At 38.1% G+C, this 22,939-nt stretch overlaps 4 protein-coding genes across 4 annotated transcripts; 2 read left to right on the forward strand and 2 right to left on the reverse strand.

The window, feature by feature from the left end:
• Positions 1-71: 71 nt before the first annotated feature.
• MONOS_6338fu6339 (uncharacterized protein) lies at positions 72-3,470 on the reverse strand. The gene is made up of 7 exons (XM_067876564.1): positions 3,200-3,470; positions 3,050-3,131; positions 2,867-2,992; positions 2,144-2,811; positions 1,568-1,801; positions 1,279-1,398; positions 72-1,045 (listed from the first exon to the last, which is right to left on the reverse strand). The coding sequence occupies exons 1-7, from the start codon at positions 3,377-3,379 to the stop codon at positions 170-172; spliced, it is 2,286 nt and encodes a 761-aa protein (XP_067728958.1). The 5' UTR covers positions 3,380-3,470; the 3' UTR covers positions 72-169.
• A 58-nt stretch (positions 3,471-3,528) lies between these two features.
• MONOS_6340 (uncharacterized protein) lies at positions 3,529-4,407 on the forward strand (the record flags this gene model as incomplete). Its single annotated transcript, XM_067876566.1, has 3 exons — positions 3,529-3,594; positions 3,671-3,905; positions 3,953-4,407. The coding sequence occupies 3 exons, from the start codon at positions 3,529-3,531 to the stop codon at positions 4,405-4,407; spliced, it is 756 nt and encodes a 251-aa protein (XP_067728959.1).
• Positions 4,408-4,579: 172 nt separating this feature from the next.
• On the reverse strand, positions 4,580-14,336 carry MONOS_6341 (putative ubiquitin carboxyl-terminal hydrolase like protein). Its single transcript, XM_067876567.1, has 13 exons — positions 14,122-14,336; positions 13,966-14,032; positions 13,805-13,895; positions 13,622-13,749; positions 13,398-13,538; positions 13,065-13,249; positions 12,717-12,834; positions 12,346-12,461; positions 11,989-12,109; positions 10,140-11,729; positions 5,865-10,022; positions 5,602-5,727; positions 4,580-5,417 (listed from the first exon to the last, which is right to left on the reverse strand). The coding sequence occupies exons 1-13, from the start codon at positions 14,301-14,303 to the stop codon at positions 5,172-5,174; spliced, it is 7,269 nt and encodes a 2,422-aa protein (XP_067728960.1). The 5' UTR covers positions 14,304-14,336; the 3' UTR covers positions 4,580-5,171.
• Positions 14,337-14,816: 480 nt separating this feature from the next.
• Positions 14,817-21,744, forward strand: MONOS_6342 (uncharacterized protein; the record flags this gene model as incomplete). Its single annotated transcript, XM_067876568.1, has 3 exons — positions 14,817-17,697; positions 17,926-21,006; positions 21,181-21,744. The coding sequence occupies 3 exons, from the start codon at positions 14,817-14,819 to the stop codon at positions 21,312-21,314; spliced, it is 6,096 nt and encodes a 2,031-aa protein (XP_067728961.1). The 3' UTR covers positions 21,315-21,744.
• Positions 21,745-22,939: the final 1,195 nt, after the last annotated feature.

Genomic DNA, 22,939 nt, shown 5'->3' on the forward strand with positions numbered 1-22,939 from the left:
AGAAATATGGGGTTATATTTGAAACTTTTATTATTTGTTTCAAAAAGAAATAAATCCACACAGCAAAAGTATCAAAACGATGAATTCATATTTGTGTTATTTTTTATTTTTATTAAAAAAAAAATTAAAACAACAAAATTCTAAAAATAAATTTTTTTTGAAATGATTTTTAATAATGCGGAGTTAAAAATGAATCATCAACAGGATACTGAGGAGCAGTTATCAATTGATTTTGCGATCCTGGAGTAACCATCGAAGCCCCATACTGCGCTGTATTTTGCTGCGTTCCTGTGAATTGCACTCCAGCATTCTCGTCCATTAATGAAATGCCATCTTGCTCTTTAGCTTCATCTGAAATGATTGTGTGTTCCATTGCTTCATACTCCTCTTTCCTTTTGTTGTGTTTATGAACCTCTTCCAGCACCAGCCCTGCTGACTTCTCAATATGTACATTGCCACATCGTGTGTACTGCTCCAGCACTTCTATTGTTTCTGGCTCATCCATAGCTTGTGCAACCACATTGAAAGGAACAGAATCAGCAGTGAAATGAAGAGCATTGCTACTTTCTCCTGTTCTGTCATCGACCATCTCATCTGCCTGCATCCTGTTGCTAGCACTGTTATCATCATCTCCTTCATCATCTCCTTCTTCGTCATCGTCACTTAATTCTTCAATCATCATCGTTCCAGTTCTTGTTATTCTCTCTTCTCTCTTCTTCTTCTTCTTCTCCTCTTTCATCATTCCCATCCCTATCTCGCTCCTTTCTGCCATCTGCCTCTTTCTGGCGAGTTCTGCCTCGTCCAGCATCTCCTTCAGCACCAACAACACAATTCCATCCACTTTCAGTGAAAAGCGATGGATGCAGAGAATCATTGCCTTGATGACTTCTTTGCAGGACAATACAGCAAATGAGATGGAAGGGGGAGAAGGATGCACAGACAGGTAGCGAATGGCAAAGAGGAGCTCAATTGCCACTTCTGTTGGACCAGCCACAAGCGCAGGGACGATGTGGCGAAGGAGGCCGTGTTGAAGGAGATGGGAAGACTGATAGGGGGGAGGGGGGAGGATATGTAGAATAGGGAAATAAAGGAGAAATTGAAATTAGACATATGCGTATGGATTGATATGAAAGATTAATGATTGAGGAGAAAGTGATAAAAAAAAATGAAATTTTTGAAAAGAAAATTTTTCAAAAAAAAAAAAAAAAAAAAAAGAAAAAGAAAAGTTAGAAATAAATAAGTCCATATAACTCCAAAATAAATAGAATTCCTGCAAACCGTATAAGCATCGCGACATGAAAGATTAGCAACAGAACAAGCACATTGGTATCTGACACTGACAGCCTGATGGCAAAGCAGCAGAATCATCAGTCGGACACAGTCTGTTGTGAAAAGAGGCTAATCAGAGTAATTCATTGAGAATTATATATAGATGCAACGAATTGTTATTCATTTATATGTATGTCAGAAATATTAAAAACATAAGTAATGTTTTCAGAAAAAATAAAGAGAAAAAAGAAAGAAAGAAAATGATATAAAACAAGAAATCAGAACATTAATTCAAAACCTTCAAGTGTTGTGTTTTGAGTTCAGTCATGTTGTGGAGAATGGTAGTGAATGAAATGAGAAAGCGCAAAGAGCAGCCAGCAGAAGCCACTGGGGGCTGTTGAGCAGGCAAAGAAGAAGCAGAAAAGGAAGAAGTGTTTGATTGAGGTGATGTTGATAAGGAGATGGAAGGAGGGGCTGATGGAGCAGTTACTTGTTGAAGAAGAAGATTCAATGTTTCTTCATTGAGAAGGATCTGAGCAGGTGAATAAAATTAAAGGAATAAAAAAATAAATTGAAAAATAAATTAAAAAATCACAAAATTTTGTTAAAAAATAGAAACTTATTAAAGAAAAATGAAATAAACAGAAAAAACGAACAATTTCTTTAAACTTTTTCCTTCTTTTAAGTTTCCTCTTCAGCACTCACCCATTCATAATTCATTCATAAATCATAACAAAAACATTCAATTTCTCTCTCTCTCTCTCTCTCTCTCTCTCTCTCTCTCTCTCTCTCTCTCTCTCTCTTTCTTTCTTTTCTTTCTTTCTTTCTTTCTTTCTTTCTTTCTTTCTTTCTTTCTTTCTCTCTTCCATCACACCAAAGTATTTCCTGGGTTGTGTGTTGTCAAAATGCTCAGGCAAAGGCATGCTTCATCCCTCACAACTTCCTGCCTGTGTGAAATGTACTGCAGAAAGAGAGGGATGCACGAAGTGATCACACGATACGTGCTCTTAAGCAGCTCCACGGGAATGGTGGGCTTGATGTAAATGTTCGCTTCTTCTTCTGAGATGATGATGGAAGATGAGGCATTTAATGTTGTAGAAGAAGATTTGTCTGCTGTGGAAGAAGAAGAAGAAGGCACTCCTGATGCTGAGATTATCCCAGTCGATGCTTCAGCCCCACCTTTCATTTCACTTTCATTCGACTCAGATTCAGCGGCTGCGTTAACTTCCTTTTCTTTCAGCATTTCTGCTTCTTCTTCGTCGCTTGGCAAAGAATAAGTGTAGCACAACATGGACATTGCAAACATCACATTCGGCACGATTTTCTCGTTGCTCAGCCTCGCTCTAAGTATTTCCACCAACGGTGGTAAGACTCCACAGGCAATGCAATACTCTCGTAACGCTCCATTCCCCATTGCAATGTTTCCAATAGCCCACGCCGTTTGTGAAACCAGCAATGCATTGTCGCATCTCAAAAGAGTTGGTGCATATTGCAGAAATCCACTGTACGCAAGCGATACTACCACTTCATCTGCAAGCGTTGCTATCAAAGGAATAACAAAAGCAATCAAAAGCTTGAAACATAAACACAATCAAACCAATATTAGTTATAATAACAAGAATTTTATATTTCAATTCCACGTCATTTGAAGCTTTAAGAATTTCTACAATTCTGTCAATGATATGCGCAGGGATATCCAGGTTTTTCTGTTTCGAAAGAGAATCTTTTCAAAATTGTCATTATTAACAGTTTTTTTGAACAAAAATTCTTTTCAAATAACCTTTTAAAAATTCTATTCCTTTCATAATTTCTGTGAGATCGTTAGAAAACAGTGATTGTGTGTTCTCTTGAAATTGCACGGACTGTAAAAACAGTCGTCAATAAATAAATCATGTTTTAAATAAAACTTAAAAATCCGCATAAAGCACACAAAATTAGATTCTTGCATTTGTGGAAAATCTTCTTCTTCTATCCTTTTCTTCTCCAAGGTTGAATTTCGTTTGCAATATCTTAGAGCAAAAGTAAACTTTCCTTTTTCTTCCTTAAATTCATCAATATCCGTATCATCGGAAAATCTTTGGTTCCGTTTTTCTTGAAACGGACAGGACATAGTTTGATGACTTTAAGAAATAAAAAGGTTACAAATTAACTTTCTCTTTTCTTGATTTAAAGGTAAAAAATTTCAAAAGATCACAAACAATAGCCATAATGATATTTTTATTTTCTTTTTAAATTACAAATTGTGATTACAGAAGATTGATGGAGCCTGTGCTTCCAAAACCTACAAAAAGAGGTTCCTCGTTCCTTAAAATATTCGGTAGCACAGTTTGACTTTTCAAAGTTCAAGCTTTGTTCTTATCATTAATTGCTTATTGAATATTTCTATGTATTTTGAATAAAGTCCGAAAAAAAGCCTAGAGATATGTATAAATCCTCTCCGACAAAACGTTTTCTGCAGAAAAAATCAAAACAAACTTCAGTCGACAAAGAAAATGATCCTTCATTTCTTTCACCAACATTTTCCAGAGCACTTTCACTTCTTGATTCAATTACCCCTCCACCCATACAACGAACTGGTGCAATTAAATCACCAGAACGGACAATTCCAAACGGAATTGTTTCTCCATTTTTCAGTGGTTTGAAATATTTGAAATGTTTTTCAATGATGATGTTATTTTCTCAGGAAAGAATGATTTAACCAAAAAATATCTCAAATCATTAACTGTTAAAAAAAGCGATTTACCAAAAAACAAATCACAACATAAAATTTCATCCAAATCAGAAATAGATTCCTTGATTGATGACTTGCCAAAAAAAGTTAAGCATCCAAGGATGAATAAGAGGCAATTTCTTCAAGAAATAAAGAGCATCGAAAAATCAATCAAATGGGATGCAAAACCTACAGGTTTATTCCAACCCAAGCCCACAGACGAGAAGTACAAAAGACCTTCACATAGAAGATCATTTGGCGATAAAGATACAGATGAAGATGAGAGATCTGAAGATGAATCAGAAATAGAAAGCAACGAAAATGAAGAAGAATTTGATGAGGAGAAAGATAGTTCATTTTCAATCGATGAATTTAAAAAGGATGATAAGATTGAACAGATCGATCCTCAAAGCATCTTTTTCAGCTGAGAAAGGATGACTTGCATTTCAGTAGCTGTATTTCTTCTATTTCGCATTTCACTTTTAACTTTCACTTCACTTTGTTATTTGCGTCATTCTTGTGTTTTCTCAATTGCTTTATTTGCACTTCAACAAAATTTTTGTTATTGTTTTTGAAAGAGCAAAAAATTGAAGAAGAAACTCTCAAAATATTCTCATATTTCAGATTTTTTCACAAAACATCAAGATATAAATGATGCAACTTATTTTTAAAAAAATAAATAACTTCTGAAAAAATTAATAAAGAAATTAAAAATTAGAAATCACAAACACAAGCTTTTTCAAACAATAAAAGTACAAAAAAAAGATGTCATTCTTTATTTTCATGCGAAATTTATCGTATAAGTTCGAATAAAACACCTTGCGAAAAAAAGGCTTTTAAACAGCAAAAGAGCGAACAAATGGAAATTCCGTTGAAGAAGAAGTTTAAAAAAAAGGAAAAGTCAAAAAAATTAAAATAAAACAAAACAAAATCAAAAATAAAAACTGTATTTTTTATTGAGAATAGATCAGCCAAAATGTATTTTTGAGTTCCAAACAATTTAAAAAAAAAAAAAAAGCAATCAAATTATCAACCAAAATGTTATGTACTAAACACAGTGTGTACATCTTCTTCAACCAATCAAAGCGGAACAAATACACAAAACTCAACACATTAACACATTAACACTTCGATGCAAACTCTTTCACACACACTAATAACACGGCATTTCAAACAAAAAATCACCAAAACTTCAAGCAATCACAATCGCCTTCTGCTTCTGCTGCGCATTCGGATGGGAGAAAGAATAAGGCACCGCAACAAGAACATACTCCAATTCTGCCCACAAAGCACCTGGGCTGTCGTTGAGCTCGTTGTATCTGATGTCCAAATTGGACTTTGCGTGGAAGAAGAGGACACTTTTGTCAAAGGTTGCTTCATTCATCACATGAGAGACACTGCGACGGACGTTGTCATACACGGCTTTTTTGTTTTCGCCCTGTTATTTTGCAATTTAAAATGAAATGAAATGAAGAAAGAAGGAAAGAAAGAAAAATAATAAAAAAAAGATTAATAGAGCATTGCATCAAATATGACAACAGAAGCGATATTTCATGCATTGAAACAGATGCAATGCGAAATAAGGCAAAATAAATAAATAAATAAAAAGATAATAGGCAGACCTTGTTGTACACAAGCACAAATGAGCATTCAGGGAAGATGATTGATCGAATGTCTTCTCTCACAAACATCACAAAAATCAGCTTGGATTTCTTGTCATTGATAAGCATCCTCTCTTTGCTCGAAACCTGTTGGAATAAAAAGAAGAGAAAAGAAAAAAGAAAAAGAAAAGGAATTTAGAAATACACACAAAATTGAAATTTTATATAAAAGCAAATAAAAAATAATTATTGCTTATGTAACATAATTAACAATAGATTCATACAACAGCCTTTGTTACCCATCTGAATTCGCACAAGTCATCTGATCTTCTTGTCTCCATCAGCACAAATGGAAGAGTAGCTAGTTTCATTGGATAGCGCTCCAGTTTGATAGCTAGTTGGTCAATCTCTTTGTCTGTCAGATATTCGATTGGAGATGAAATGGATGAAGAAGAAGAAGAAGAAGAAGAAGAAGAGGACAGTGATGGTAATTGCTCTGTTGAAGAGGAAGAAGAAGAGGAAGAAGAGGAGGATGATGATGAAGCAGATGAAGATTCTGTTGAAGATGATTGTTTTTGCTCTTGCTCTTGCTCCTGCTCTTGTTCTTGTTTTTTCTCTTGTTCCTCTTGTTTTGATGCATTTTCAGCATCTTCAGCATTTTCAGTTGGCATTTCTTCAGCTTTATTTTCTTCTTTAACATCTTTCTCTTCCTCTGGAGAATCAGCTTCCTTTTTATCTTCTGTCCCATCTTTTTTCATTTCATTTTCATCTTCTTTTTCTTCTTCTTCCTTTTCTTCACCTTCCTCACAAACAACCTCCTTCCTTCCATTCAAAACCATCGCATCTTCCTCTTCCTTCCTCATCCTCTTCCTCTCCTCTTCCATCTTCTCGGCTGTTTCCTTCCCGTCCCACGCAAACTTCTTCACTCCAACTCTTTTCATCTCCTTCTTCAGCTCTGCTATCACATCACTTATCATGCTCTTCCTCGGCAATTTCACTGAATATATTCCAATCTGCCGCTGAATTCGGACAAATGAATCGATTTCTTGTTTGTCTCCGTTCGAATCAGCTCCTTTTGCTTTCTCTTTCTCTTTCTTTTCTCTTTCCTTTTCCTTCTTCTCCTTCTCCCTCTCTATTTCATTCCCTTCCCCTCTCCCATTCAATGCAGCCACTGCATTCAGTGGACTCTTCTGCTCAATCTCTTCAATCCACACAGCAATTGAGAAGTGGTGCATGCTTTCGTATTCATACACACTCTCTTCCAGAGGCAGATACAGAAGCTTGTTGAAGAAGAACGGCTGGTTCGCATAGCGGGTGTTGCTGCAATAGGGATCAACCAGCCAGCGGATGGTGGGGAGATTGAGAAGAATGGAAGATAATTCAGAAGGAGAAGAGGAGGAGAAGGAAGAGGAAGAAGAGGCAATAGAAGAAGAAACAGCAGATGATATTGTCTTTGGAGAAGCTGATGGCGTAGCTATTGCTACTGCTGCTTCTTCGGTGGTTGTTGTGGCTTTTTGTTTATCAGAAGTTTTCTCTTCAGATTGTTCTGAATCTTTGTTTTCTTTGTCTGTTTCTGTGCTTTCTTTATTCTTTTCTTCTTCTGATGAGTTGCCATCTGGTTGAGGCGATGCTGCTGCATTTTCTTTTTCTGCTTCTTTCTCTGCATCATTTGCTTCTCCATCGTCTTTTTTCTTCTCTTCTTCTGTTTTGATGTTATCCTCATTTGCTTTCTCAACATTTTCTGCTGTTTTTTGTGGAGAAGCTTCTGATTCATTTGCTTCAGTGGCTTGTTTTGCTTCAACTTCTTCTTCGTTTTCTTTCTTCTCATTCGTCTCTTTTTCATCATCTGTTTCCTTCTTTAAATCTTTTTCACCATCTTCTTCTTTCTCTTCTTTCTCTTTCTCTTTCTCTTCTTCTTCCTTCTCCCTCTCCATCCTCTCCATCCTCTCCTTCTCTCTCTCCTCCTCCACCCTCCTCACATACACCAGCGACGATGACAGCTCCCTCGCACATCCATCATACGATTCCAAAAACAGCTTCAAATGCTCCACCGCCACACCCACCCTGTCAGCAATCGCCCTCTCAATCGCATCCTGCCTCAATCGCCCATCCAATCTCAGCTCAAACTTCTCTTTGAAGTCTCCTTCCTTTGGCAATACACACACAGTCATCTCATTCTCCCGCAGATCCTGCCAGTTTGGCGACAGGCACAAAGAGTCAAGCGACAGCTGCTGTTCTGTCGGCTTTCTTTGGATGAGAATCTGGTCGCCTGTGATTAAACCAGCCTGAGTGGGTGTCTGCAGCCAGTTGAGCGTCCATTCGATGCGGCGGGTGAAGTGGAAGAGGAGAAGAGAGGAGTAAATGTTGCTGTGGGTGGAGGAGGCGCTGGGGATGGTGGAGGAAGAGGACGGGAGCTGGTGGGATAAGTCGAAGGATTCTTCTTCGGATTCTTTGGGTTTTTCTGCATCTTCTTTCTTAATTTCATCTTCTTTTTTATCTGCTCCTTCTTCTTTTTCTTGTTTTGTAAGTGCATCTTTGTTTGAAGTGTCTGTTGTTGATTGCGACGAATTAGAAGTTGAAGAAGTTTGTTCATCTTCTTCAATTTCTTTCAGTTTCTGTTCTTTTTCTTTCTCTTCTTTCTCTTCTTTCTCTTTTTCCTCTTTTAATTTTTTATCTTCTTCTTCAGCTTTCTTTTCTGCCAGCTCCATCATTTTGACAATAGAATCCTTCGCCACAATGATTGGAGCATCGCTTTCGATTGATATTCTTCCGATGTAGTTGATCTTATGATGTATCATGTCAAAGAACTTCACAAACAGATAGATAGAAGTTGGTGAAGGAAATAAATATGAAGAAGAAGAAGAAGAAGAAGAAGAAGAGAGAGTAGAAGAAGATGATGATGGAGAAGAAGAAGAAGAAAGTGCTTCACCTGAATGAAGAGGGCTCTGTGTGTCAAATGTTTGATGAGCAATCAGAACAGGAGAAGCAAACTGTTGAGGATTTCGAGTGGGTGTTGGCTTTGGAGTGGATGCTGATGCTGATGTTGACGCTGATGTGATTGTATTCATCCGCTTCTGTTGCTGAGAGGATGAAGGGAAAGGTGCGGAGTGAGGAGGAGGGGTTGAAGGAGGAGGAGGAGGAGGATGAAGACGATTCTGTTGTTGTTGTTGTTGTTGTGGCTGTTGTGAATGTTGAAGTGAAAAAGGAGAGCTTTGCACATTGGAAACAGCAGGAGAATCATCTTTTGTGGGTTTGTTAGAGAAAGAAGGCTGATCTTGTCTTGATGGAGATGATAATGTTGATGATGATGGCTGTAATGCTTGTGATGTCTGCAATTGTCGAGGTGGAGGAGGAGGAGGTGATGCAGCAGTCGAATTAACAACAGTTCCTTCTATGATTGGATTGTTTTCCTTTTGTTGTTGTTGTTGTTGATTATGCTGATTATGAATTGGCTGTTGCTGTGAAGGAGAAGAAGAAGGAGAAGAAGAATTGTTCGCATTTCCTTTTTCTCCGCTTTCTTCGATGATCACAAACTCGTTTTCGATTGATGTTGTTGATTGCCTCGAGATGCTGTCTTCTTCGTTGTTGGCTTCCAAACCATCGTCTTCTTTCTTTTGTGCCAATGAACCAGAATTAGAGTTAGGATTGGGATTAGCATTAGCATTAGTATTTGTATTTGTCTTTGAATGAGAATCTTCTGTCTGATTGAATGTCTGAACAGCGTTTGAATCATCTCCTTCTGTTTTGTTTGGACTGCTTGCTGTTTGATTGCTTGTCTTGTTATCTTCTCCATTGTCTGCTTGTTTTGATCCATTTTCCTCTGTTTTCTCCAATTTCTCGAAATTCGATAAAACCGATTCTTTTCTCTTCAGCCTCTCCACAAAAAGATAGTTCACGTTGTTGAAGAAGAGCAGAGAAAGAGGTGTTTTGTCGTTCTGCTCGGCTGATTGATAGCGATGGTTGAGCGAATTGAATGGGCGGAGGCAGCCAACAGCAGAATACGCCATCAGAGGATGGGGAGATGTGTAGTATGGATTCATGGAAGATGGATGAGGAGCAAAAGCAGAAGAAAATTGTGATTGGGATTGAGAATTTGATTGTTGTTGCTGTTGTTGTTCTGTTGATGCTTCTTCTTTCTTCTTCTCTTTGTTGTTTTCAATGTTTTCTTCAGAGGTCTTTTCTTGTGACTGTTCTGTTGTTTGTGGAGATTCAACAGTTTTTTGTTGTTCTGCTTTGTTTTCTGAAGAAAGTTCTTCACTTTCTTTCTCTTTCTCTTTCTCTTTCTCATCTTCTTTCTCCTTGTTCACTTTCTCCTCATTTAGTGCTTCCACATTCTTTGCCACTGACTCTGGAACTTTGAAAAGCAAAGGATTCTTTTCTGCTGATGAACTCTGCAACTTCTTATCTTTCTCCTTCATCTCTTTCTCTTTCTCTTTCTCTTTCTCTTTCTCTTTCTCTTTCTCTTTCTCTTTCTCCTTCTCCTTCCCTTTCCCCTTCTCCTCCTTCTCCTTCTCCTCCTTCTCCTTCTCCTTCTCTTCCTTCTCCTTCTCGCTCTGCACCTGTCTCTGTGCCTCCTCCAGGAGCATCTGCTGCTGCTGCATCATCTGCTGCTCTGCCTTCATCTTCTCCAACATTCTCTGCTGCTCAGCCACTTGCTCCCCCACTGCCACAATTCCCGGTGCTTTGCTCATCAGCCTCCATATCAGCATTTCTTCCTCTTTGATTCCTGTCGCTTTCTCAATCTCCACACGCAGCTGTTTGAACGTCGACGTCTTCAGCAGCACAAACGAGACGCTGTTCTTTTTCGGATTGAAAATCGGCTCCTCGTTTTCTGAGGGGTGCTCCAAAAGCGACTCGTCTGTGAACAGTTTGAAGGTGATGCGCAGTTTCGCCTCGCGGAAGGCAATGATGGAGTCCCGAATGTGCCTCGGAATGTCTGTCTCCCTCACGTCCTTCAGCAGCTGCGTCGCCAAGTCCTTCCGGATGTACACAAGCATATACGCCGATGCGATCTTCGGCATTGACACAGAATCGTAGAAAAACCCCTTTTTCTTCTCCATTTTTTGCCCAAAGTTCTCAGAAATCGCTTCCTTTTCGCTCGCTTTTGTGACACAGGCGTCGTTAAATAGAAACCATCTCCCGTTGCATTGTGGCTGGATGTACACGTAGTAATGCCCACCTCCCACAGAACCAGAATGTACAAGAACAGAATGCAGCACATAGCGATAGGACATGCTTGGAGTGGTGCTGACTGGTTGAAATGGACGAGTTTGGATGGAAGAGGGAGACGAAGAAGATGATGGATAAGAATAAGAAGACAGATGAGAAGCATTGTTCTGATAAAGCTGAGGATTTTGCTGAACACCACCACCAGCAGCAGGCGAGATGAAAGCAGGGATAGGAGGGTGGAGGACGCGAGGTGTAAACAGCTCCGTCGCAGCCACAGCGGGTGAGTATGATGTGAATGGATCTGGCTGATTGCGTGCTGTTCTGCTGATGCTGCTGATGCTTTCGATGGGAGTGTTGCCATTGCGCTGTGATGTTGCTGCCTGTGTCATCGCAAACGGCGTCTGATGCGGAAAAAGCGTCTGCCACGCAAAACTGAAGCGGTCCATCATTTCGGGTGAGATGGCAGGAGGTGGTGGAGGAGAGGTTATGTCGTGTGGAGGTGAAGAAAGAGAGGGATCTTCTTCTTCTTCTCCTCCTCCTCCTCTTCCTTCGTTGTTATTGTTACCATTGTTTTCTGTGGAGTTTGATTCCATTTCGTGTGGAGAATGCTCTTCGGTTGAAGAGTTGATATGTTGTTGATTTTCTTGTTCCTTTTTATCATTTTCTTTCTCTCCTTCTTTCTGTTTTTCTTGTTCCTTTCTCTCTTTCTCTTTCTCCTTCTCCTTCTCCTTCTCTTCTTTCCATTTGGCAATCCTCTTTTTCTTCCTTTCGACTTCATCGTTTTTGTCCTGTTCCTCCCTCATCTTTGTCACTTTCTGCCTCTGCCTCTCGTTCAGACGCACAACATACTTCGAAAGATCGATTTCTGGATAGAATTCGAACTTGTCGTGTACTTTTGTCATGGCATCCTCTTCGAAGTTGTATTCCCAGCGCATCAGCTGCAAGTGCAGGACAGGGGGAAGATGGAGGAATTTGGTGGACTTTGAAGAAGAGAGAAGGGGGAAAAAATGGAGGATATTGTGAGGATCGTTGAAGAAAAAAAGAAAAAAATAAAATAAAAAAAAGCGATCGGAAAAATAAAAATTGATTTAACAGAATTGGAGAAAAGATGATAATTGTCAGAATGAGAAAATCATAAAAATAAAATCTCATTGAAACATAAAACAAAATGGAAGATCACAACCACAATCTTCAACAGCCAAAACAAATTCACAACACATTCCAAAGACTCTATCACACCTTCAGTGCCCTCTGCATTCCATGCCCTTCAGCTGAATATTTGTTGTCTCCATCCAAAATCTCCTCTTCTGTGTATTTGTCGAAGGCAGCATAGATGTCTTTGCATCCTTTGACTGTCAGGCTAATTGTGAGAGAGAAGAGAGTGAGACATAAAATTGGTTGAACAGAGCAAAAAAAATAATCAATAAAAAGATTGATTCAGAGAATGTTTTGGAGATAGAAAGAAAAAAATGTTGCGATTAAAAAGTTTCAGAAAAATAAAGAGGAAGAAAAAAAGAAAAAGAAAAAGAAAAATAAATTTGCAATTGTGATTGTTTATATACGAATTCAAAACTCAACCAATAATCTTATCCAAACCTGATGTCAAAAAACGGCTCTTCCTTTGCGCTTTCGTAGTCGATGTCTACACATCTGATAGAGCTGTATGTTCTGCCTTCCAAAAGGAGATTGAAACATCCTCTGAATGGAGTTGGCTGAGACGATGCAAATGAACAATAATACGTGTATACAGGAAATAATAAAAAGGATTAGGATTTTGTTAAAAAAATAGGAAAGAAAGGAAAGGAAATAAATATTGAATGAAGATTTTTTTTTAAAAATAAAGAAATAAAAAGAAATAAAATAACGAGATTGAGAAGTTCATTGGTTGACTCTTTCACAATATCATTAATTATGATTGTATTTTTTTCTTTTCTTTTCTTTTCTTTTTTTATGAAAATTCATCAAACCTCCAGTTTTTGCATCAGCTTGTCCAACAGTACTCTATTCAATTCCTGTACATCGTGCTGTTGAAAGGCGTCTCTTGAAGACCAGCCAAATGATTGCGTTAGTTCCTCTGTTGAAACACTGTTGGATAGAAATGCATGAAAGTGAGAGAGAAATGAAGATTGAAGGGAGAAGAATGGAAAATTATTAGTTGTTGAAATATAATTTTTTTCATCAAAGTTCAAAAAAGAAAGACACAAAAAATTTATTTTGTTTCAAAGATAATGAAAATCAATTTCACGTGAAAACAAATCAACGAATCAATGAATAAAAAGATTTCAAGGCAATTATGTAAAACCATGCATTCACACCTTTCCTCAGATGTCTGCAGAGAATAAAACAATCTTTGAAGTGCTTCAGCCAAGTCTGGTTTTTCCTCTTTCTTTTCCTCTTTCTGCTGGCTGGACGGGCTGTGCTTTTTGTCTTCTTTCAATTCGTCTCCGTCTTCGTCTTCAATCGCCTTGATGATTTCATTCACTGGCATGTGATAGACACACTTTTTATGTGTGTGAGGATGCGAAAGAAATGATAGAGGGAATTCATATCATTGTATTAAACCAGAATAGTTTAAAGGTTAAAAAAAGAGCATTAATAATTGTTCAAAAATGCAATGCAATACAAAGAAATATCTTTTGAAAGCAAACCCATCTGAACAGCGGTGTGTGGAACAGTGTTTGCAGAAGAGAGTTCATGTAGCATGTTGCTCCTTGGTTCTCCAGCCCCACCATCCCAGTTTCTTTTCGGCTAGTCCGTCGCATCCTCATCTTTGAAAAATCGTCAATAGGCTAAAAATGTGGAATAGAACATTATTATCCAGTTAAAATAATTTTGAAAATTTCTCAAAGAAATAACTCTCCAAAAATAAAACCTCAATTTGAAATGTAATGGAAATACGGCCCTGTGCTAAAAAGCCTCCTTGTTCAGAAAGCTTTGACTTCGAAACAAAATCCCGACTGCCTCTGTCTCGTTCCTTGTATGTAAATAAATGGGTATTAACTGCATTTAAAAAGGAATTTCGTCAGAAATACAAACAAAACAACACAGCACAAACGCTTAATAATAGATTTTTTATCATCCGCATTATGCAGCTTAATTAGATATCGAAATTGCTTTGAGAAATCAGATTTCAGATCATTAAATGACTTTTTTTTTGCCGAAGATTATCAAATTTTTATCAAAAGATATAACAAATTCAAAGCAAATAAAAAAAACCTCACAATCCAAATATAATCCCTGGTACTTTGAGAATTCACCACCCTCCGGCCTAGTAAAAATTCTCCTGAAGCAGCAAGTTAAAATCATGATAGAAAAATGTGATTGAAATGTTTCAAAATGCTTAATATTCCCTTTTGATAGATATGTACGTACCATTTCAGACCAAAAGCTTCCACCGTCGGACTATAATGTGGAGTATCAGGTTGAAAAACCCATTCTATTCGCCTGGTAATAATTGATTGCTTTGTCTCTTCAGGATAATTTTCTTTCTTGTGAAACTCCTCTAAACTCGTCGCTGTATTAATTTGCTCTTCTTTGGATGTGCCTGTCCCCATTGCTTCGGTGAAGAAGCGCTCTCTTTAAAAGTTAATAACCCAATACATAATTTAATTCGAGGATTTTGGTGAATTATCAAACAAGTGAATTACTGCACTAGTACATAGAAAAATATAGAAATTTATGAAAAAATAACATAAAAAGATGCATATTAACCTTTATTAATTATTCTTTTATTTTATTTAGTTTTTTATTATGCAAAGAAAAGTTCAAACAACATTTGACGAAAAGAAGTATCAAAACAAATCGCAATCAAAAGAAATACCAACAATTGACGTTGTTTTCAAGTCGCTTTCAGATGATATCTTGACACTAATATTTCAGAATTTATCCGAAGAAATTTTCACTATATTACATGTTTGACTTAAAAATTATTTGTGGATTATATTTTTGTTGTCAATTTTGACTTTTTATAGGTTTCTGAACGATGGAGGACATTGGCAAAGAATATTACAAAATTGACATTGCCGAGCAGAAAATGGAAAATATCCGATCTTCTTCATGTTGTCCAAATGCTTTCAAAACTCAGAGAATTTACATACATATCGGAAGAGCCAGAGCATGAATTACCTTTCTCAAAGGAACTTTTTCATTCTTTTGTCAATTTCTGTCCCCATTTAGAAATGATCCACATTGGAAATTGGACTCATGCATACGATGGATGCGTTGAAGATATACTACTCTCATTTCCTAATTTGCAATCATTGTTTTTAACAAATTGCTCAAACAATGGAGTACCAATTCAACCACTTCGTTGGGATTCGCATCTTCCATTAAATAGTGTTCTAGAATGCTGTCAAGCAGGCACAGGGAATTTTAACGCAACAGTTCAACCACATCAAGAGGGAATACCGGACGAAAGGAGAGATCGGTTTCATGAAATGGATGGAGAAGTGATGGAAGAACAAGATAACGGTGAAGATGATGAATTATTACTAAACAACAACCATCAAATGAGAGACATTAACGACCAAAACTTCTTCCAACCACAAAGAGGCGCACTATTACACCACGGTGCCGCACCGGCTGTTCAGCAGCCTGGTCATGCTCAGCTTAATCCACAGATGGCTTCCCTAACAAACAAATTCAACCAGATTTCTGAAGCGATCAACCAAAGTGTGGAAGACTGGCTTCCGATTGCAGGGCAGATGCAGGAAGAGCCGCATCCATGGAGTTCCTTAGAGAGTGCTGTGGAGGCAGAGGCAGAAGAGGCAGCAAGACGGAAGGAGAATATGAGGAAAGAGAGAGTAGATGCCATGGCACAGCAGTGGCGCAGACTCGGTCCAGCTTTTGAGAGGACGATGCGACTGAGGGCTGATTTGGAGGCAGGTAGAAGAGCAGCAGAAGGAGGAGAAGAAGAAGGAGAAGAAGGAGAGAGTGAGGAAGAGGATGACGATCAAATGTTCGGAGGGGCAGAGGTTCGGCCAAGAAGACGCACCAGACAGGAAAGAAGAGAGGAGCAAGGAATGCGCAATCCAAGATCCCATATAAGGGGAGTCTATTCGATGAAAGTGCCAGCCATCACGATGCCCTCTGCGATTTCTGTGTTGTATTCTGAGTCTGCTCCAATTGATGTGTCGAACGAGCTGTTCTTCACGGCGCCTTCACAGTCTGTCCTGATACCATCACTGCACAATCCTTCTTCTTCTATGGAAGCTTCCAAATCAAGTGCAAGTGATTCAAGCCATTCAGTAGAGGACGAATGTGATTGCGAGTCTGAAGAGGAAGATGTGATTGAGTTACGCAGTTCAGACAAGTTTCACACTTTAGCCCATTCAGGCTCCTCTTCATCATCTTCCCCACCTTTCTTGCATGATTCGCTGACTGTGCTGGATTTGTCTGGGACGCCCTGCCGATCTCTGTGTGTTGTGCATCTGCTGCCTTCGCTGGTGACATTTCGCTATGGCAATAGCTTTGAGGCAGAAGAGGTGGAAAGACAGCAAAAGATAGGAACAGAGAAGGAGAAGGAAAAAGAGAAAGAAGCAGAGCTCAAACAGCAGAAGAAGGCAGAGAGGGAAAGAGAGAATGAAGGCGTGTTGATGGTTGGGCTAGTGGCAGAAGAGGAGAGAAGAAGAGAAATGAAAGAGGAGGAAGAAGAAAAAGAAGATGATGAAGAAGGGAAAGAAGCTATTTCAAATAAATCTCCAATGAGTCACAATGAAAAGAATGATAAAAAAGAAAATGAATCGAAAAGTGCAACATCAGATGAAGCAGATGATTTTCAATTCGATTTTTCGAATCTTCCAGCTCCGACATTCTCTTCATCAGAAGCAGAAAAGTATTCTTCCTCGCCTCCATCATCTTCAACCATCTCTTTCTCTGCATCCTCTTCTTCCTCTTCCTCTTCTGCTTTTGATCCCAACGCAGACATTGGTCCATCAGATCCCAAGTTCTTTGTTTCCACCTTGCCTCTTCCTTCCTTCTCGCCAAAAGATGCCACTCGAATCATTCGCACCTCTCCTCTTTTTGCCTCTCGCTTTTGGGGGGATTCTCTTCTTATCTATCCACACTTCTCTTCTGCCCTTTCTTCTGCGGCTTCTCCTTCGCTCACTTTTTCATCAGCTTCTTCCTCTTCCTCTTCTTTTTCAAATTCTACACCTTCTTCTTCAGGCTCTTCATTGCCAGATTTCAGAACAAATTTCTTCCATCGTCTTATCTCTTTCTTTTCAAATGAAGATAGTTCCGCTGCTCCTCTTCTCTCTTCTCTTTCAAACTTCACATCTTCCTCTTCTTCCCAGCGCACTCTTTTCCCTTCGCACATCGGAGCTTCCAGCTACAAGCCACAGAGCAATTCCACTCAACCCCCTTTCCCCATGTTTAATGCAGGAGCAATTAATCCATTGATGGGAGGGATGCCGATGAATATTCCTCCAGGTGGAATGATGGGGAATATGTGGAATATGGCTGGGGATGGCATGAGAAGAGAAGTGAGAGAGACAAAAGTGCTGCCAACAGATTCCAACCAGTTTCCACTGCTGAACACGATGCTTCCACCAGATCTTTCAACATACCATGACGATATCAACACGCTTCTTGGTGCGTCTTCTGATGAAGAAAAAGATAACAATTCTATTTCACCTCAATTATTGACTGATAATTCATCGAAATCACCTTATTCTCTTTCTCTGCCCCTCACACCTCTTCGTTCACCAACAATCTCTTCCCTCACTCTCTCTTCATTCGCTCTGACAGGCGATGCTTTCTTCCTTTCCTCTCTCTTTCCTTCTTTGCAGCATCTTTCTCTGGTAAACTGTTCTCTCCACAAACACACAGCACTTGCGCCTCTTCCGCATCTTCTGTCTCTTCAGCTGAAAGGACTGGAAGCTTCGACATTTACTCTATCTGCGCCATCACTGAGATCTCTTGTGATTGAGAACTGCTCAGAATTCACTGGTATGATTCAATTTATTTTTAAAACTGTAAAGAAACAGTCTTTTTTATTCTTTTTGCTTGGAATCTTTGTGATTTTGTTAATAAAGAAAAAGAAAAAGATAATTTTTAAAAGTTTTTATTGTGATGAATTCGCTTTATAAACAAATTAATTTCTTTTCTTTTCTTTTCTTTTCTTTTTCCAAAAAAATCTCACAATTTCTTCTATTTATCTTTTGTCCAATCAACCAGGCACTTCTATTGAGATGACAATCGCACTTTTCCCTTCTCTCACTTCTCTTACCATCTCCCGCTGCCCTCACGTCTCCACTCTTTCCATTCCTTCTTCCTTCTCTGCTCTTCCTTATCCTTACGCGCCAGGCACAGTCTCTCCCTTCATCACTCAAGCTGATGGCATTGATGCTGCAGATATGCCCCTCCTTTCACAGACGAAAGAAGACGATGACAGCAACGACCCAACAAAAACTGTTCTTGTTCCAACCACAAACTCGTCTTCTGCCCTTCCTTTGGACCAATCCCCATCTTATCTGAGCTATCTCTCTATTTCCCACTGCCCCACTTTCACTCATCTTTCGCTGAAATGCAGACATTTGGTTACACTTTCTATTGCCTCGCCACATCATTCGTTTGCTCTCTCTTCGATCCATCCTCTTCTGATGAACTGTCCTTCTCTGCAATCATTTTCTCTCACTGGAACACGCAGACCGGTCGCTGCTATTGGAGTCATTGGCTCATCTTCCTCATCGTCATCATCATCAGCATCTTCTTCTTCTTCCACGGGGAGTGATGGAACAGACGAGAAAGATACCGATGCTCCTCTCCTTCCAGAAACGAAAAACCAACTGTTTTGGGAGGATAAACCCCAAAATCGCTCTTCTTCTTCTTCTTCTTCCACATCTTCTGCCTTTGGTCCTTCAGTGATTGTGTCACACAAGAATCTGAGGATGCTTGACTTGTCCAACACAGACGTTGCTTCTCTTCTTCTTTTCACTCCAAAGCTAACTTCACTCGAACTGTCGCACTGTCCTTCTGTTTGCGACAACACAATCAAAACTCTGCTTGCTAACATCAAAAAAGAGATGCATGTACCAATGGAAGATGCGATTTCTTCTGTATCAGATCCTGATCGCATTGAAACTTACTCAGTTTCTTCTTCTTCTTCTTCTTCTTCTCTTCCCCTTCTTTCCTCGTTAAATCTCTCCTTCTGTCCTTCTCTTGTCAACCCTGCCTTCCACTCGCTTCCACTCCTCACATCGCTCAATCTATCTCATTGCATCTCACTCGAAACTCCTTCTCTTTCTCTTCCTTCTCTTTCGTCTCTCTATTTCCCCAGCTGCTCTTCTTTCCGCTCTTTTTGTCGATTGGAGTGTCCGCACCTTACCACTCTCCTCCTTCCGCGCTTCCCATGTGACGCCATCAAACACATCCACACACCCAACCTGCTGTCGTTGCGTGTCTTAGACTTGGAAGAGGACAACAGGAGGAAGAAGATGAGCGAGGCAATGCAGAATTTAGCTGCAAGTGATGTTTATTCTGATCCATCTATGTCTTCATCTGAATCCATCTCCAAAGTCGCGGCCCAGCTGCCTGTCCTGTTTCCCACCCTCACTTCACTCAGTCTCACCTCGTTTTCGCCCTTCCGCATAATCACAACCGCACCACAGCCTCTGCTTCCTCTGCGTTTGTCTTCCCTCACTCTTTCTGGACCGTTAAACGACAAGCATCTTGCTGGGCTTTCTTCCTTCGCACCATTCCTGTCGCATCTTGTGCTTATCCATCCATCTGTTGTCCACGCTAAAGTGGCTTGTTTGGTGAATTTGACATCATTTTGGGTGTCAGATGCAGCAGAAATGGAGGATTTGTGTGTGGAAGGAAATGATATTGTCAGTTTTACTGTTGCTCGCTGCAGCACAGTGAAAGAGATTGTTTTGAGGAAGAAAGAGCGAAATGAATCAGGTGATATTGATTCTTCTTCGCATCACACTTCAGAAGTTGTTCATACAAAGCAGAGGAAATCTTCACTGAGAAAACTATCTTTGCTTTCTTCGCAAGTTCTTGATGTTTCTTTCACCTCTCTTTTTGCTCTGAGATCTGTTTCTGTGTCATCTGATTATCTTGCATCGCTTTCAATCACAAGATGCAATCAAATACAAAGATGCAGCGTTGGAGAAAGAGTGAGTGCTTCTTCAAACAAGAACTTGGAATCAATTATTCAATCATCATCATCATCATCATCATCATCATCATCATCATTTTCTTGTTCCTCCTCCTCCTCACATTCTCATGTTTCATTTCATTCGCTTACCATCTCTCCGATCACTTCACCTGCACCAGAGATATCTGTTCATTATCCGCTCAGCCAGATTTCTTTGCTTCGCATCGAACAAGCAACACAGCTGAAAGACGCTGAATGCAAAAAAATGTGGGAAAGTTTCACAGAAGAGGAAGCAGAGAAGCACACAAAAGATGAAGAAAGAGAAGAAATAAAAGAGCACTCATCCGCTTATCAAGATCAAATGAAGGAACAGAACACATTTAATGTAGAACTGCTGGATAATTCGGAGAAAACTGTTTCTTTTTCCTCGTCTTCTTCATCATCTTCGTCTTCAAGTGAATTCAAAGGCAACAAGACTCTTATTCTGACAGGGGCAGTGCGGCTGGCTAATCCGCAGATCCCACCCGTATTCAGCACGATAGACTTGTCCAAAAGCTGGTCGCTGAAAGACGAGTCGCTCAGCCTGATTCTTTCATCGCCTCATCTCCACACGCTCATCCTCAACTCATGCAACGCCCTTGTGCTACCTATCATACCCAGCCATTCTTGTTTGACTTCTCTTTCGCTCAAACATTGTGTCAAACTTGCTGGTATCTGCTTTGAGGCTGATAAGAGCATTGGTACAGATGCAGATTCTGTTCAGCTGCACCGCTGCCCCATCAGACACCTCGACTTGTCACACTGCCCTCAGCTTGTATTCAAGAGGAGAGGCGAGGAAAGTCAGAAAGGGGCAGTTGCTAATATAGATTCATCATCATCATTTTCTTCATCTTCGTCTTTCTTGCCATATTTCCCTCCAACATTGGAAGAACTAAACATATCAGAGTGCCTTCGAGTCGATGATTCCTGCCTCTCTTCCATCTTTTCTTCTTCTTCTTCTTCTTCTTCTTCTTCTTCTTCGCAATCTCTTCCTTCGCTTCTTTCTCTGAACTGCTCAGGCATCCCAAAAAAGATGAGTGGTCTGCCAATTTCTTCTGCAACGCTAAAGACTCTCAATCTCTCAAAGTGCACCGGAGTCAATGATGAATCGATTGCAGGTTTGTTCGATAGTTTTTGAATTTTATTGTTGAATTGAATATTTTTTTGCTTTTGTTAAAAATTTTAATCTCAAAAATGAAATGCAATTTTGCAATTGATTTTTGCATTGGTTGTATTTCATCCTTCTTTGTGTTTCCATGCTTGGATGATGTAAAATCAAAATTGTGATTTAGTTATCTTCAATTCTTGCCCATCACTTTTGCAGTTGATAATGGATAGTACGAATGTTTCAAGTGAAGTGAAAGAGCAGATAACTATTTCTATGCAACTTAATCAAGCAAATGGTTTTGAAGATCGAGCGTTTTAAAAAACATATATATTTGTTTCCAAATGATTTAAGTCGTTATCAAGCTTATCACTTTATTGGATAGGGTGGTTTTTAAATCCACACCTTTTTTTTATCCGTACAAAATTTAAAAATCAAATATCTCAACAAATATTCAATATTAATTTACTGCAATTTGCATAGTTGCGTATTAACATTCATGACATCTATTCATATACAAAATTTTTTAAAGACAGTGTTGCATATTATTTGAAATAAATAATTATTATTTTTCATAATCTGATTTTTGATGAATTTTTCTATTTTAATAAAATGATTAAGCTCATTTTTAAAACACACAATTTATTTTTTCTACGTTATTAACAATTCTGGTTATTTTTTATTTTCGCTTATTTGCTCATTTAAATTGAATGAAAATCTATCATTTATGAAAAATCTTTGTCAATGGGACAACTTTAAATTTTTTTTCATAAAATGCAGGAGCATCTAACTGAAACAAACACTTGCATTGAATAATATTATAGTTATATAAAATCACAACATAGTTGAAATTTCAAATAATTCTATATTCATTACATTAAATACAATTTAAAAGAAAATTCAAAGAAAATGTTCATTTAAAATCATTAATAATTAAAACAATATTAGTTTATGAAATGAATATAGAATTATTTGAAATTTCAACTATGTTGTGATTTTATATAACTATAATATTATTCAATGCAAGTGTTTGTTTCAGTTAGATGCTCCTGCATTTTATGAAAAAAAATTTAAAGTTGTCCCATTGACAAAGATTTTTCATAAATGATAGATTTTCATTCAATTTAAATGAGCAAATAAGCGAAAATAAAAAATAACCAGAATTGTTAATAACGTAGAAAAAATAAATTGTGTGTTTTAAAAATGAGCTTAATCATTTTATTAAAATAGAAAAATTCATCAAAAATCAGATTATGAAAAATAATAATTATTTATTTCAAATAATATGCAACACTGTCTTTAAAAAATTTTGTATATGAATAGATGTCATGAATGTTAATACGCAACTATGCAAATTGCAGTAAATTAATATTGAATATTTGTTGAGATATTTGATTTTTAAATTTTGTACGGATAAAAAAAAGGTGTGGATTTAAAAACCACCCAAAGAAAAATTTTGTCAATACAAACATTATTATCATTTTTTCTTTATTTTATTGAATTGCATTATATTTTATTTTATTTCCCCTGAAAATGGGTACATGGCTAACGGTTTGAAAATTATCTTCAAGAAGCATAAAGAAAACATGTGATGTATTATTTGAGAAATCTGTAAATACAAATAGCTCCAATTTACAAATATGAACAAAAACAAATTTCCAGTATCTAAATCGTAGAAAGCAAAATATTAAGCATTTCATATCTATTGTTTGAGTTAATAATGGTGGACACTTTCAATAACTGTGGACAGTGGTATTATCTCAACAACCATTGATAGTTGGATTTCGATAATTAACATAATTATTCCTTCAATGAATAAGAACAAATAAGAATTTTTTGAATCACTCATCCAACACGATGATATTTTTGAAAAATTATTTTTTCTTTTTGGAGAAACTTGGAGAATCTTATTTCTCCGAGTTTCTCCGAAAATTGAAAACGGTAAG

The sequence above is a fragment of the Monocercomonoides exilis genome, assembly GCF_001643675.1.
Source record: "Monocercomonoides exilis strain PA203 chromosome Unknown scaffold18-1597598, whole genome shotgun sequence".
NCBI classification, from domain to species: domain Eukaryota; phylum Preaxostyla; order Oxymonadida; family Polymastigidae; genus Monocercomonoides; species Monocercomonoides exilis.